This window comes from Engraulis encrasicolus, chromosome 7 (genome assembly GCF_034702125.1).
Source record: "Engraulis encrasicolus isolate BLACKSEA-1 chromosome 7, IST_EnEncr_1.0, whole genome shotgun sequence".
Lineage (NCBI taxonomy): Eukaryota > Metazoa > Chordata > Actinopteri > Clupeiformes > Engraulidae > Engraulis > Engraulis encrasicolus.
In genome coordinates this window covers 54,149,039-54,163,171 of record NC_085863.1, presented here as the reverse complement: position 1 = coordinate 54,163,171, position 14,133 = coordinate 54,149,039, and the positions used below count along the sequence as shown (strand labels likewise).

General features: G+C 46.2%; 2 protein-coding genes across 3 annotated transcripts in view; both read left to right on the top strand.

The window, feature by feature from the left end:
* ap2b1 (adaptor related protein complex 2 subunit beta 1) overlaps nucleotides 1–8,775 on the top strand; it is a 64,850-nt gene extending 56,075 nt beyond the window's left edge. The window contains exons 21-22 of the mRNA XM_063203976.1: nucleotides 755–909; nucleotides 6,086–8,775. Of these exons, the coding sequence (XP_063060046.1) occupies nucleotides 755–909; nucleotides 6,086–6,160 (230 nt within the window). The 3' untranslated portion in view covers nucleotides 6,161–8,775. The remainder of the gene's footprint in view (nucleotides 1–754; nucleotides 910–6,085) is intronic.
* Nucleotides 8,776–10,382: 1,607 nt separating this feature from the next.
* Nucleotides 10,383–14,133, top strand: part of LOC134453157 (ras-like protein family member 10B) — a 10,795-nt gene continuing 7,044 nt past the window's right edge. The window contains exons 1-2 of one of the 2 annotated variants that reach the window (XM_063203975.1): nucleotides 10,383–10,603; nucleotides 11,583–12,050. In XM_063203975.1, coding sequence (XP_063060045.1) covers nucleotides 11,608–12,050 — 443 coding nt within the window. In that variant the 5' untranslated portion in view covers nucleotides 10,383–10,603; nucleotides 11,583–11,607. Of the gene's footprint in view, nucleotides 10,604–11,582; nucleotides 12,051–14,133 lie in introns of those variants that run through there. The other variant, XM_063203974.1, reaches the window with a different exon arrangement.

Here is a 14,133-nt window from a genome sequence, read left to right as displayed (position 1 = left end):
TTAGTTAAGAAGGTAGGACATTATACATTCACTCATCCTTGATCATGTCAACAGTGTCACAGCCATATCTCTTTGTGACTTTACTTGACTGAAATAATCAAGGATGAATGTGTAGTGTCCTGCCTTCTTAAAACTTTCTCAGTCTGTTTAATATTAATATTACTGCCAGATTCATGCAAATGCAGTTCTGCGGTTATACCTTGTCACTGAAAAAGCACACCAAGTTGTATTAAAATTCGGGTTGGTCGGCCCCCAAAGTGTCTGATTTCTCGTAAAATGACCCATAGATAAGTAGCACACTTGCCCCTGAAGTAGTTTGTCACATTTTGTTTTCCCTCAGAGGTTACCTTATAGCTCATCCTCCCTGAAAGTCTCTCTCTCACTCCACTCTTGGACTTGTGATTCTGTGTGTTGTACTTTGGCGGGGATTAAATATTTAAGACGCTCCTTGCTTAATGGCATCGGCGGTGTGAAATCCACAGTCAGAGGCCTATCCCTTACCCATTTTGTTTGAAATCTGCACTACAGCAGCCAGACCATTTTGTCATGCCTGAAAGGTTGCCTGAAATGTGATTTTTCTGCTCTTTGTTCCTCTCCTCTCTCTCTGTCTCTCTCTTGCTCTCTTTCTCTTTTTCTTTCTTTCTCTTTCTCTTTCTTTTTATCTCTCTTTCTCTCTCTCTCTCCCTCTCTCTCTCTCTCTCTCTCTCCCTCTCTCTCTCTCTCTCTCTCTCTCTCTCTGTCTCTGTCTCTCCAGACACTGTTTCAGGGAAGCTGCAGAACAACAACATCTACACCATAGCCAAGAGGAACGTGGAGGGCCAGGACATGCTCTATCAGTCCCTCAAGCTCACCAACGGCATCTGGATCCTGGCCGAGTTGCGCATCCAACCTGGTAACCCCAACTACACGGTGAGTGCCACACTGCCAAACTGGCAACCAACAACCAACACTGCTTCTTTTCCCCTTCTATACCTAGTGGCACTGCAAAATGGGTGTTGAAATGGGTTGGGTGGATCAGGGGTTCAAAACCCTTTCCAACTTGGGGCCCTCTTGACATTTTCGCAAATGTTCGGGGCCCCACCTCTGATTCAAAAAGCACTACAATTCAACAGCAGCACACACACTAATTTAGATTTTTTAGAAAATTATTTCATGGCCCACTTGGAATACCCTCAGGGCCCCGGCCCACAGTTTGAGAATCACTGGGTTAGATACAAGTCAGAGACATAAAAAATGTAAGTATTCAGCAATGCTATTAATTAGCATGCTGTCCCAGCTGCACATCCAATTTGGCAACCCCCACTTCACAGTGATTGCCACGCTGGCAAACCCAAACTCGGCTTTACGTTGGACTTCCCTGAAACAGGCCAGAGTCTCGCTGCAAGGCTGTGTCATTAAATATTCTCAAGCAATTAAGTAAAAATAGCGAGCGCTTAGCAAATGATCGTTGGTCTGATCATGATGAATAGGGGGCCTGGCGGCGCCTGCCTCAGTCAATGAGTGCAAGAACAAAGAAGGATTTTCACCTAATAACAGAAATCAAACCTAAGTCTGCCCGAGGACGAGCTACTAGAAATAAAAGGGGGTAAATATTGTTATTTGATGTGTGCTTCTGTAGGACTGTGTTTACTAATTCTCCTCAGAAGTCTCTTGCTCAGATGGCTATTTTATGAGCCATCTGTTAAAGAACACTTTGTTGCTCAGTGAACGTCTTTCTTGCTGGCACTGAGTGGTTGTCTCTCTCTCTGTCTTTCTGCCTCTTATCCTCTCTCTCCCTGTCTGTTTCATCCTCTCACACGTTTTCACGTTTTCTCAGTGTCTCTCTTTCATTCTTTCTTTCTCTCTCCATGCCTCTCTCCCTCTCTCTCTCTCTCTCTCTCTCTGTCTCTCTCTCTCTCTCTCTCTCTCTCTCTCTCTCTCTCTCTCTCTCTCTCTCTCTCTCTCTCTGTCACGCTATCTCTCCCCCCCCTCCTCTCTCTCTCTCTCTCTCTCTCTCTCTCTCTCTCTCTCTCTCTCTCTCTCTCTCTCTCTCTCTCTCTCCTGCTGCTGCTCCCTGCTCCCTGCTCCTCTCCTGTTGAGCCTCATTAATTTCAGTCCGTTTCAAATTGGCCTCTCAGATTCACTAATGAAAAGCACAAGACCAACCAGAGCCTGACCTCTCTCCCACTATTGGGTAGTGACATGTGGCAATTAACTTTTACATTCTCTCCCTCCTGCTTTATTTATTTATTTATCTATGATTTATTTCTTTATTCATTTTGCCTTAAGAGGTACGCTTTGCTGAAGTTCGTGTTGAATAATGTCTACAGAGAGACTACATGCTGCGTCATCCCACACTGCTAATTGGGTCTTGTATGTCCCAAGGGCATCTTATTTAGAAGAATTGGGACTGAAACCCGCTGTAGAGCAATTGAAAGAGGTCTGGTAGTCAGGTGCTTTTGTTTAAATCAGTGGTTCTCAACCTTTTTTGAAGGAACACCCCATGGACCTCATCATAAACCTCTCAACGCCCCCTTGACCTCATCATAAGCCTGCCAATGCCCCCTTTAGTATTGAAAAATACAATGGACTAATGCCCTTCCATGGCAAATAAGCACCGTCACCTCTAAGCTGTATCCTTCTCAACACCCCCACTAGGGCTCCCAATGCCTCCTGGGAGGGGGCTGTAGAGCCCCCGTTTAGAAACATTCATTTATTTATTTTTTTAAAGGCTCCATACAGTGTCAGTGTTGCAGTCTGACTTTGGTGTCACTTGGGAGCATTCTGATCGTCAAGGTTGCATTTATTGTGAGACGGCTGAAAAGGTGCCGAACATTGCCTAAGGGTTCTCACACATTAGAGCAGGTGTTCAGACGACAGGGACCACCATCGTCCTACTCTGTCACCTTTGGTGACAGTTTTCTGCCATATCATCCCGTGCTCCTGAGAGACCTCTGTTTACTGTACTGCAAGGTTTTTCAAAATCCCAAAAGAGCTTCTCTCAAGGCCTTTGACTCGGACAAAGGACCAAGCCAACAGCACAAAACCTATTCCCGCCTTTCAAGTACAAGGAGGAGACGTCTTCTTGAGGACCTAACCCATCACTGCCTTACAACGAAGGATGAGACCTTCTTTTTTCTGAGGAAGCCGCCTATCGCTGCCTTGAAACGCAAGGATCAAACAAAGGCTTCCAGCCTGTCCCTTTCATGTTTTTTGGCTCTCAGTCAAGCGGACGGTGATTGATCAGAATGGGCCGCTGCAGAAAGGTACAGCGAATTTAGATGGAGAGCGAATCTGGAAGACAGAGGAAGAGAGAGGCAGACAGATGGAGAGGGAGGGAGAGAGAGAGGAAGAAAGAGGTAGAGGGAGGTCTTTAAGCATTTCCAAGATGCTTCAGAGCCGCGGTGCAGGACACCATCTCCCTTTCTCGCCCGTGTGCGTCTCTCTCTCTCTCTCTCTCTCTGCTGTCAAGCCAGAACGAGACGAGAGCTTCTCTTACAGCCGCGTGGCACAATGACCCCCATTTCGCTTTGTGCCTGATCTCTCCCCTCGCTCCCTCTCTCCATCTTGCTCCCTCTCTCTCCATCTCTCCCTCTCTCCCTCTCTCTCCATATCTCTCTCTCTCCCTCCATCTCTCCCTCACTCTCTCTTTTTCTCTCATGCCCACTCTCATTCTTGTGGTCTCTCCCTCGCTTGTTCCTCTCACTCACTCACTGTCACACTCACCTCTCTTCTTCTTTCATTCTTGCGCTCTCTCTCTCTCTCTTTATTTCTCTCTCTCTCTCTCTCTCTCTCTCTCTCTCTCTCTCTCTCTCTCTCTCTCTCTTATTTTTTCTGTCATTATTCAGCCTCTGGTCACTCCATTCTTTTCTCCAACGCCCAACCCCCACCTCGTGTCATCCTCAGCCCAAGGACATGGCCGCTGTAATTATGTCAGTGAATCACCACCTAAAAAGCATTACTATGCAGAGTGGCCTCTGGAGCTCTATCACTCCCTCCCCCCCACTCCCTTTCTCTCCGTGCTTCTCATTTTTCACATTCTGGGCCCTCTCTCTCTCTCTCTCTCTCTCTCTCTCTCTCTCTCTCTCTCTCTCTCTCTCTCTCTCTCTCTCTCTCTCTCTCTCTCTCAGAACACACACACACATACACACCTTTTTTTATCTCAGCTAACCTCAACGCCCCCCAATACCACCACCTCTGCTGCACTGTGCGTTTTCCATTGTCACGATGACTATGCCTGACATACAGGTTGCACTGTTGTTCATTCGTGTCACCTACAGCCGCGATATGCCACCTCCCCTGGTTGGCGCTGCCAGCCCCAAATAACCCATGCTATATTACCCTGCGTGTGTGAAGTGCACCGCAGGATGGCACATTAGTGTGTCAGTCTTGGTTGTTCCCGTGTCAGGCGTCCCGTGGTGCCACCACACCATGACACCAGGGCATGCTGTCTTCCCGCGATGTAAGCTCCACGCGGCCCACTGCCCCAGCACTGCGTGGCGCTTGTCCACAGGCTAATTTGAGGTCAGGCAAGGACGGGCAGTAAATACAAACAGGTGAGCAAATGAGAGACAGACAGGGAGGGAGGGAGGGAGGGAGGGAGAGGGAGAAGGCATGAGAGGGAGAGAGAATGAAAGAGAGAATATTACATGAATAAAGGAGTGTGGCGAGGTACACAGGTGAGCGAGAGATGTTGAGAGGAGAGGTAGTGAGTGCGATGGGTATGGACAGATGTGTCGAGGGGGCTGCAGGCCTTGACTGCATCTATTAATCTGCAGGTGATTAGTCGGGCCTCCTTCAGGCTACTCCACAGGCATCTGCTCCCGTCCACTGGCTCTCTAGCGCTTGATTACCGGCTGCGGCCACCATGGGCGCTCTCTCTCTCTCTCTCTCTCTCTCTCTCTCTCTCTCTCTCTCTCTCTCTGACTCACTCACTCTCTTTCTCTCTCTCTCTCTCACTCACTCTCACTCTTTCTCTGTCTGTCTCTCACACACACTGTCTCTCTCTCTCATCCTATGCTTTTCACACACTGACATTCATTCTCTCTCTCTCTCTCTCTCTCTCTCTCTCTCTCTCTCTCTCTCTCTCTCTCTCTCTCTAACACACACACACACACACACACACACACACACACACACACACACACACACACACACACACACACACACACACACTTTCTCTCCTTTTGTAAGAGGGGGCCAAGGTTGTCTCGCTGTGCCATCACATTTGCCCTTAATTGGTTTTTAATGGGAATTCTCCTCTCTCTCTATGAGACAGGGAAAGTGGTGGCGACGAGCGTTGGGATTCCATGTCACCAACCACTGTCTCGTCTGATGTCAGAATCGGAAACCTCTCTTCTGTTTCCACAATGCACTATATTGCTCCTGAAGCCCGGCACTTATTGTTCATTGATTTATTCGAAACCAAACACTCGCTTCTGCAGAATAACTCAACTGTTGTCCCGCCGACTGTTAATATTAAAACGATTTCTTTTCCACTGACCTGTTATTGCGATGCTGCCTCACAAGCACAAATGGGTGTCATTTTGTCAGAGTTGAAAGTGCAGAGACCATGATGTGTCAAACGCTGATTTTTGAGCCAGTGAAATTTTAAATTAGAGCTGTTCCCTTAGACCTGGCACGGTTTGATCACTGTGTGACATTTAAGAGAGGTCACAGTGTTAACGTGTACGGGATGAGCGATTGTCGGAAAGGCTCACTGTCAGTATAATTGCGTGAGTTGAGTCGCGACTCGCGAGGATTGAGTGAACAGATAGTGTCTGCTTTTTGTTTTCGGAAATGTGTTTTTCGAAGAAGGGAAATGGATCAAAGGGGTGTTTTTCATGAAGGAAAGCAATAACTTTTGCCCGTTTCATTTTTGAAATTGAGTTGTGTGCAAATGATCAAAGTGTATGCTTTTGTCTCCATGTCCTCCCGTCTGTCCTTCTCAAACATAATTTTTTCTCTTTTTCGGTTTCTCTGCCTGACTCTGTATCTCTTTCTTTCTCTTTCTCTCTCTCTCTCTCTCCCTAACTCTACCTCTACCTCGCTCTCTCTCTCACTCTCTCCCTATTTCTTCCCTTTACTCTCCTTCTCTCCCCCTCAGCTCTCGTTGAAGTGCCGGGCTCCGGAGGTCTCCCAGTACGTGTACCAGATGTACGACTCCATCCTGAAAAACTAGAGCTGCCGCTGTGCTGTCCACATCACGTCTCTCCACACCCCATCGCAAACCCTCGTTTGGATGGATCAGACAGCAGCTGTCAGCTCTCCTCCGTCTATTCCCCTTGTATCTTAGTGTTTCAGACGCCAAGACACTCCCCACTACCAACAACCAACTCCACCAAACCCAGCCCAGCCTCACCCAGGCCATGCCATTTTACGTCAGTCCTGTCAGTGTAGTGTGGCCTGTAGATAGTGAATTCCTCCCTCTGCCTTTCCCCCTCCTCTTCTCCTCACTATTACATTACACATATGAAACGAGACCGAGAATTGCATTGATACTTGCATATTGTTATTCTTATCTCCCCCAGCCATTTTAAACGTATATATATATATAAATATCTTATCTATTGATGCTCTTATGTTGATTTGTTTAAAGCTCCAGCATGGAGTCTACCTTGCCATACTTCATCATTCCAGTGAAACAAAACAAAAAAGTGTGGTGGCATTATTTTCAGGTTTTTTTTGTCATGATTTTACGGGGGACAGGGTGCAGAGCATAAGTCATGAGACGTCTTAACTGAGCCAGGGTGTACTTGTAGGTAGCAGGTGTAGAGTGGTGTGGTGCGAAAATAAGCAGTAGAAGCGTATGCAGGCCAAAATCTTGGGGCTGTTACATGCTAATACCCCTGTTTTCCCTTTCAGTCTGAAGTTGTAACCACAGCACCACCAACCACTATGGACAGCAGTTATTCCAGTTACCTGTCCTGCTCTGCTTTGATTCATTAGCCAGGGTAAGTGCTAGTTGCCTGACATTCCCCATCCTCTCCCCCTCTTCAGCTACTGTTACGCTGGGTGCCACTTACCTGATTTTAATAGTGTGATTATGTGCTTCTCCCCCCATGGGGCTGCTTTCTCCCCGTGCAGCATCCACGAGCCCCGTCGCGCGTAACACGCTGTGCATAGCTATGCCCACATAACTCTCGATCTCTCACAGATAACGCACGCACACACAGCTCCACTAATGACTTATATGAGACATAACGATGTATGTATGTGTACGTGTAGTGCTTTGTCCCATCTCCAGTGCGATATTTTCCCCCCCAAATGCAATGGTAGTTTTTAACGAAAAGAAGAAGAAAAAACGACAGTATACTTGCCTCAAAAATTATATAATAAGAGTGTGGTTGTCGTTGCAAAGCCATGCTAAGCACCAAAATATGGTTTTGTGGAAGTTATTTTTGTTCATTGTTGTTTACGCCATGTCTTAAAAAAAACGATGTACTGGTATTTAAGCAATTTTTCATGTCGAAGCTTGTAATTTGTTGTTTTTTTTACGCCTTGTGTGCGCACTAATGGCAGTTTTGTGGCCAGTTCCTCTGGTCATGTGGTTCTCCCTCGCTCACTCCCTCACTCACTCTTAGCAGTAAAGTCAGGTACGGGAGGCGGCCGGTAGATTGAGATCTGCTCCGCGCTCCGCTCGGGCCTCTCTGAGGTCGAATACATTGCCATTTATGTCTGAGCTTAAAAAGCGGCAGATAATCATCATCATCATAGTGCTGCCTATCTACCGCGCGGTGTCTCGCTCACTACAAACCCCTGTGATGTGGAGGTCATTTGGAACATAATTTTTAAAAGACGTTTTCAGCAAATATATAAATAAATACAAGTGTTGTGTAGTAGAAATGAAACGCCTACTCATGAAATCTTATTCCTATTATTGTTAATGTGTCAGATGATAAAAAAGTGTAATGAATTAATATAGGGTACCAGTGATATTTGTGACTTCACTATTCTTGTTGCCATACATGCTGACCTGTGCCTGTTTTTAAAAGCTGCATGTGAAGCAGTCTCTCCTCGCTCACATTATTCAAACCCCTTTTTTTCCCCTTTCGTCGACCGTCTTAACCTGCAATTTATGCATACGTACAATACAGCTTAATGCTGACAAAGAAAAACTGTAAACTGTAAACTGTAATCCCTGCACCCCCACTCACTCCTTCATTCTCTCTCTTTCTCTCTCTCTCTCTCTCTCTCTCTCTCTCTCTCTCTCTCTCTCTCTCTCTCTCTCTCTCTCTTTCTCTCTCTTTCTCTCTCTCTCTCGCTCTCTCTTTCTCTCTCTCTCTCTCTCTCTCTCTCTCTCTCTCTCTCTCTCTCTCTCTCTCTCTCTCGCTCTCTCGCTCGTTCTCTCTCGCTCGCTCACACACACACACACACACACACTCCAGTTTTCATTTGAGAAATTGAGTCCCATCAGATCCAGCTGCCTCTTTGATGGCATAATTACACACAGCTAGCTGATCACCTCTCTCCATTTCCCAGCTCTTCATTGTAGCTGATGATGATGATGGCGTTAATGTGACCACTGATTGGTTGGTCAAGTCACATACTCACACTCCTCCTGCGAGGCTTAAGCGCTCTAAAATCGCTCCGGGTGAAAGTCATACCTGATACTAGTTTCCGTCTGTGATGAAAGAAAAAAAAACTCCTGTCATCACTTGTTGTTATGTGATGTTTTGCCTGCAAAGCATTCCAGCATTCCTAAATGATTGATTTGTCACTCTGTGTTGCTGATGTTTTATCATGTGATATTCTTTTTGTTTGTTTGTTTTTCAATAAAATTGTCCTCTCCATGCACTCTGTGGTCCTCTGGGTTGTTTTTTGAGGGCTTTGTTAGTTTGTTTTACCTTTTTATTTTTTAATGAAGTAGACCGCCATAGTGTGGCGCCCGTTGGGAAAGGCTTTATTACTGTAGCCAGCCAGATTATCGGCAATTAAGGTCGAAGGTTAAAACGCTTCAGAGGCTTTTATCTTAAAAGGCCCCCCAGAGAGGCACCTGCCTGGAGACCCGAAACGGCAGGCTGCTTAGCTCTGAAGCCTCGAAACAAACATACAGTACACACACAAACAAGCAAATAAAAATGTGCTCTTTGTGCAGTCTATAAAAAATGTACAGTAGTCTAGCCTCAATACTAAACAAAAACAATAAGGATGTAGGCCTCCTGATAAAATAATATGCCCATGCATATTATTACATTCAGTAGTTATTATGGAGGCATGCATATATGCTTGAAATATCATGAATGATTAGTATATTATTTCAATGGGTTGTACATATTATAATTTTAATGTTATTTAATGTTAATGTTAAAAAGGAAGCATGCCATTTGATATCTATTATAGACCGTGGGGGCGATGCAATGCTCTCTGATCAGACCTTTGTTACCGAATGGAGATGAGTTGCTAAAATGCACTTACAAAGCATCAAATCTGTTTCATTTGTAATTTGCCATTAATTTTGTTCTAACAGATCAAAACTAAATGTGGTGCATATAGAAAGGATATTCACTTGCAATAGATATGTCCAAGCATATTTTCTGAAAGGGTTATGCCAGTTGTGCATCATGATAAAAAAAAAAGATTAAAAAAAAAATGATGGAGCACACCAGGTTTATGACCCATGGTGAGAGGTTTCGTTTCGGTCAGTATTCAGATCAGTGAAGCAGCATATTGCACCTGGTTACATCTGGTAATGGAATGCTGGTGACGTGAAGTGAACAGGTATCAAGCACGTGGTTACTAAGCAACAGAGGAAAAAGATATGGTTGCTAAGAGACGAGCACGGTACTGTCCATTGGGTGGGTGCATTCTGTGTGTGTACATGTTTAGGGGCACTGGCGATTGTACGCTTGAAATGAAACCACACAGTCATATATTAACCAGCGACAGGCAATGTGTGCAGCTGGTGGTGAACAGTCAGCGGGACACTACGGAGCAACACTCTCAATTTGCCTGTGAATTGCCACGGTCATGTGGAAGCAACAACAGCCAGTTCCTTGTTGCGTTCCGTAGCCTATCCCGCAAGATGGGAAAGTTTCTGAAAAACTGTCCATTAAAATAACATACTTAAAAAATATGACTAAAAATGTATTATCAAAGACATAGATAGGCTAGATATATCGAATGTTGAATCACTAATGAAATGCAAATTCGAGAAAGATGGACATAAAATTGAGTAAGGAGAAGCTGTTATTGTTGCTGTTCCGCTGGAATATTCTTTATCATAACGAAACCTTGTTCCTCCATGTTTTTTATTACTCCAGTCGATGTGTAAATACTTAAAGAGCCTAAAATGAAGGCTGACCTCCTGGTCAAGGTTGCCGTTTATGTGACGAAGGGTTCTGCGCGCAAGCATTGATTTGTTTCCCCTCGCGCGCGCTATCCGACGGGCTCTTTGACCGCGTGTTGTCTGTGTGCTTCCTCGCGCTGAAGAGGAGGATGTTCCTTCAGGACACTCCGCTGCAGCCACCTGGGTATCACGTAGTCTCTACTCGAGAGGAACTCGATAACCGAAAACTCATGAAACTCGCTTTCTCTGTCACGCCAAGAGCGCAGGTGTATTCGCAATGGCTTGCCATGGTTTCCCGCACAACGCATCGAATCTAACGTCCTACCTGCGCGCAAGGTAAGAGCTTGGAGACGGCGCGTGCACTGAGGTGATACGCGTTCTGTTTTCGTCTTGACAGGGCTTTACTTTGATGGTCGTGTTGCATCAACAGAGTCAAGCGTTTGTTGTAACATGAAGACATAAGCTAACGTATCTTAAACTGTATGGAGTGAGACAAGTCTGTTTTCGCCAAAAGGTAATTATTGTTTGGGTATAGGTTGTACACAGTTGGTGATGCAGAATGATACCCCAGTTCCAATCTTCTTTGACCCCTTGAGGAAAGCATGGTTTCTTTTCCACTTTTTTACGAACGTGATATGAGCTCTGAGGTGTAGCCTAAGCTTATTTAGATGTGATAGCTTGGTGCATACTGCTAGGAAAGTATAGATTTAGCGCAGCCCAAGAATAACCTTGCTCCACTTGTGCATCTTTGAGGCTTTTTGTTTTTAATAATTTATTCCAGATGAGTAGCTGTAGGCCTAAGTATTAGATGATTTATGTGCTACATAGGCACATGTTTTCTCGCGTTGGGCTTTTTTTTGGTCAATAATCGCTTTTGTCAACAGACCACTGTGCAAGTATATGAGGATACTTGTTGGACGTAGGATGCTTGTGATGGTACTAAAGTCTTGGGGAAAGTAGGGCACTGTATTTTGATGAAATCATCAAAACTCAATTCAAAATTCTGTGCACACTGCCTGGTGTGATGCTGACTCCTTCCTTATCTGTGCAGTCTTGCAGAAGGATAAAGCACACTTCATTGGCCACAGCCTTGTTTGCACATCATTAGAACACTGAGGCAAAAATGCTTATGTTGTCATGGCAATTCTCTTGCATTTACACTACAGTACAATAGTCGGTTCTGTCTGTCCTCATCTCTTCCTCCCTCTCTCCATCTCTTTCCTCCTATCTCCACCTTTCCCCATCGCTTCTCATCTCTCTCTATTTCTCCCCATCTCTCCCACTTGTTTCCCCCATCTCTCCATCTTCCGTCCAGAATCCTGAGGGCTGTCGGCCTATGAATGGGACCGCGCTGTGCTGCGCTTGGCTCTCCGTGCCCAGGTCGAGACTATGCGGCACCCAGGTGGCCTACAGCTACTAGATGCACTGGCCAGCAGTTTGCGAGAGCAGGGAGGGAGGCGGCGGGGGAGCAGGAGGCCGCGGTGGGAGAGGTGGAAACGGAGGAGGGCCCGTGCCCCCGCCGCCATTCCGGATCGCCGTGCTGGGCGCGCAGGGCGTGGGAAAGACGGCCATCGTGCAGCGCTTCCTCCACGATGACTACAGTGACGGGCCGGCGTCGGGCAGTGACCATGGGGGGACACGGGCCGGGAGCGGCCCAGGTCAGGGCAACGGGCACATGGGGCGCAAGGTGCATCTGTCGGCCGCCGTGCTCAATGGGCACGTTCATGACCTGCAGATCACGGACTACCCTGCTATCACCAGCTTCCCTGGCAGCACACTACAGGTACAGAAACACACGCAGGCACACATGCACACACACACACACACACACACACACACTGCAGGTTAGCACTCGACAGGTACACACACAAACACACACACACAAACCCTTCATCACCAGGTCTATCTCACACACACTCACACACGCCCTGCAGATCACGGACTACCCTGCTATCATCAGCTTCTCCGGCAGCACACTACAGGTACACACATAGTCAGACATACACACACACACACACACACACACACACACACACACACACACACACACACACACACACACCTCATAGCCAGCTCTCTATCACACACACACACACACACACATACGCACACACACACGCCCTGCAGATCACAGACTACCCCACCATCAACAGCTTCCGAGGCAGCTCTCTGAGGTAAAACTGGACACACACACATGCAGACTACCTTGTCATCACCAGCTCTCTGTGACACACACACACACACACACACACACTATTTTGTCATTGTTTGCCCTCTCTCTCGCCCTCTCTCTCTCTCTCTCTCTCTCTCTCTCACACACACACACACACACACTACATTGTCATTGTTTGCCCTCTCTCTCTCTCTCTCTCTCTCTCACACACACACACACACACACACACACTAGCACAACCTCTTGTGCATGGCCTGACCAGACTACCTCATCATCACCAACTTCATCTTGATCTTTGCAGGTACAGCGTACACACCTGAGGGGGGTGTTTGACATTTTATACTCTCTTGTTCGCTCTGTCCCTTTCACTCAATCACACACACACACACACACACACACACACACACACACACACACACACACACACACACACACACACACACACACACACACACACACACACACACACACACACACACACACACACACAATCCACTCTCTCTTTTTCTGTCACATACACACTAGAAATGCACACCCACACACATTATGCAGCACACTCCTTTTCGTTCTTTGTTCTTTTCTTCACTTTGTATCTGTCTTACACACACTTGTCTCAATCTCTCAGTATTTTTCACACAGACTCTGTCTTTGTCTGTCTGTCTGTCTGTGTCTCTCTCTCTGGAATACCAAAAAACACACCTCTATTTCAATTTCTCTCTCTCTCTCTCTCTCTCTCTCTCTCTCTCTCTCTCTCTCTCTCTCTCTCTCTCTCATACCAAAAAACACACCTCCATTTCAATTTCCCTTTATCTCTCTTGTGTTTTTCCTCTGTCTCTCTCTGTCTCTCTCTCTCTCTCACTCACTCTGACTCTGACAAACACATTCTGTACCCATCAGCTGTATAAGGGCAGTCTGCCCCAAACAGGCCTTCCTCCCTGGCTGACACAGAAGGAGATATGTATCTCCAGCCTCACAATGCCCCTTTAGTGAAGCATCTTAGGCCTATGTAGTCACATCATCATCCACATCATGCACACAGCTTCCATACACCAGCTTTAAGGGAGGTAGATATGAGGAATGTAAAAACGCAGAGGATGCATGCACATCACAGTGACACAGGTGCTGGACAAAAGAAAATAACTGAAGTAAAGGATGAATGTCCGCATCTTTTACTTCAGAATAGATATGAGGAATGTACCTTTCTTCAGCCATGTCTAGACTTCTATGTCCAATTGGTGTGCTACATGAAACTTTTTTTGTAGAGATGGCACTCTTTGGTGACAGGCTTAATCCACAGTAGTACCATATCTAGTCTTTAGTGAAGCGTCTGAGGCCAATGCAGTCAAATAGCATACCAACCATGCATACACCAAGGCCTTCTCTTAACTGAACGGCAGAGGTGGATATGAGAAATGAACCTTTGTTCGTCATGGCCTTGGTTATGTAACAAAATTATAATGCGATGGTATGAACGGCTGTCCATTTATCATCTGTATTTGCTTGTTTCTCTCTCTCGCGCGCGGGCACAGGCGTGTTACCCATTTTTCCCCTGTTTATGGATGAATACGGCAGCCTGTCTGAGCTGAGTTTCTGTATTTTCTTCTCTCTCTCTCTTTCTCTCTCTCTCTCTCTCTCTCTCTCTCTCTCTCTCTCTCTCTCTCTCTCGTTTCCCATTTTTGTCCTGCTTATGGAT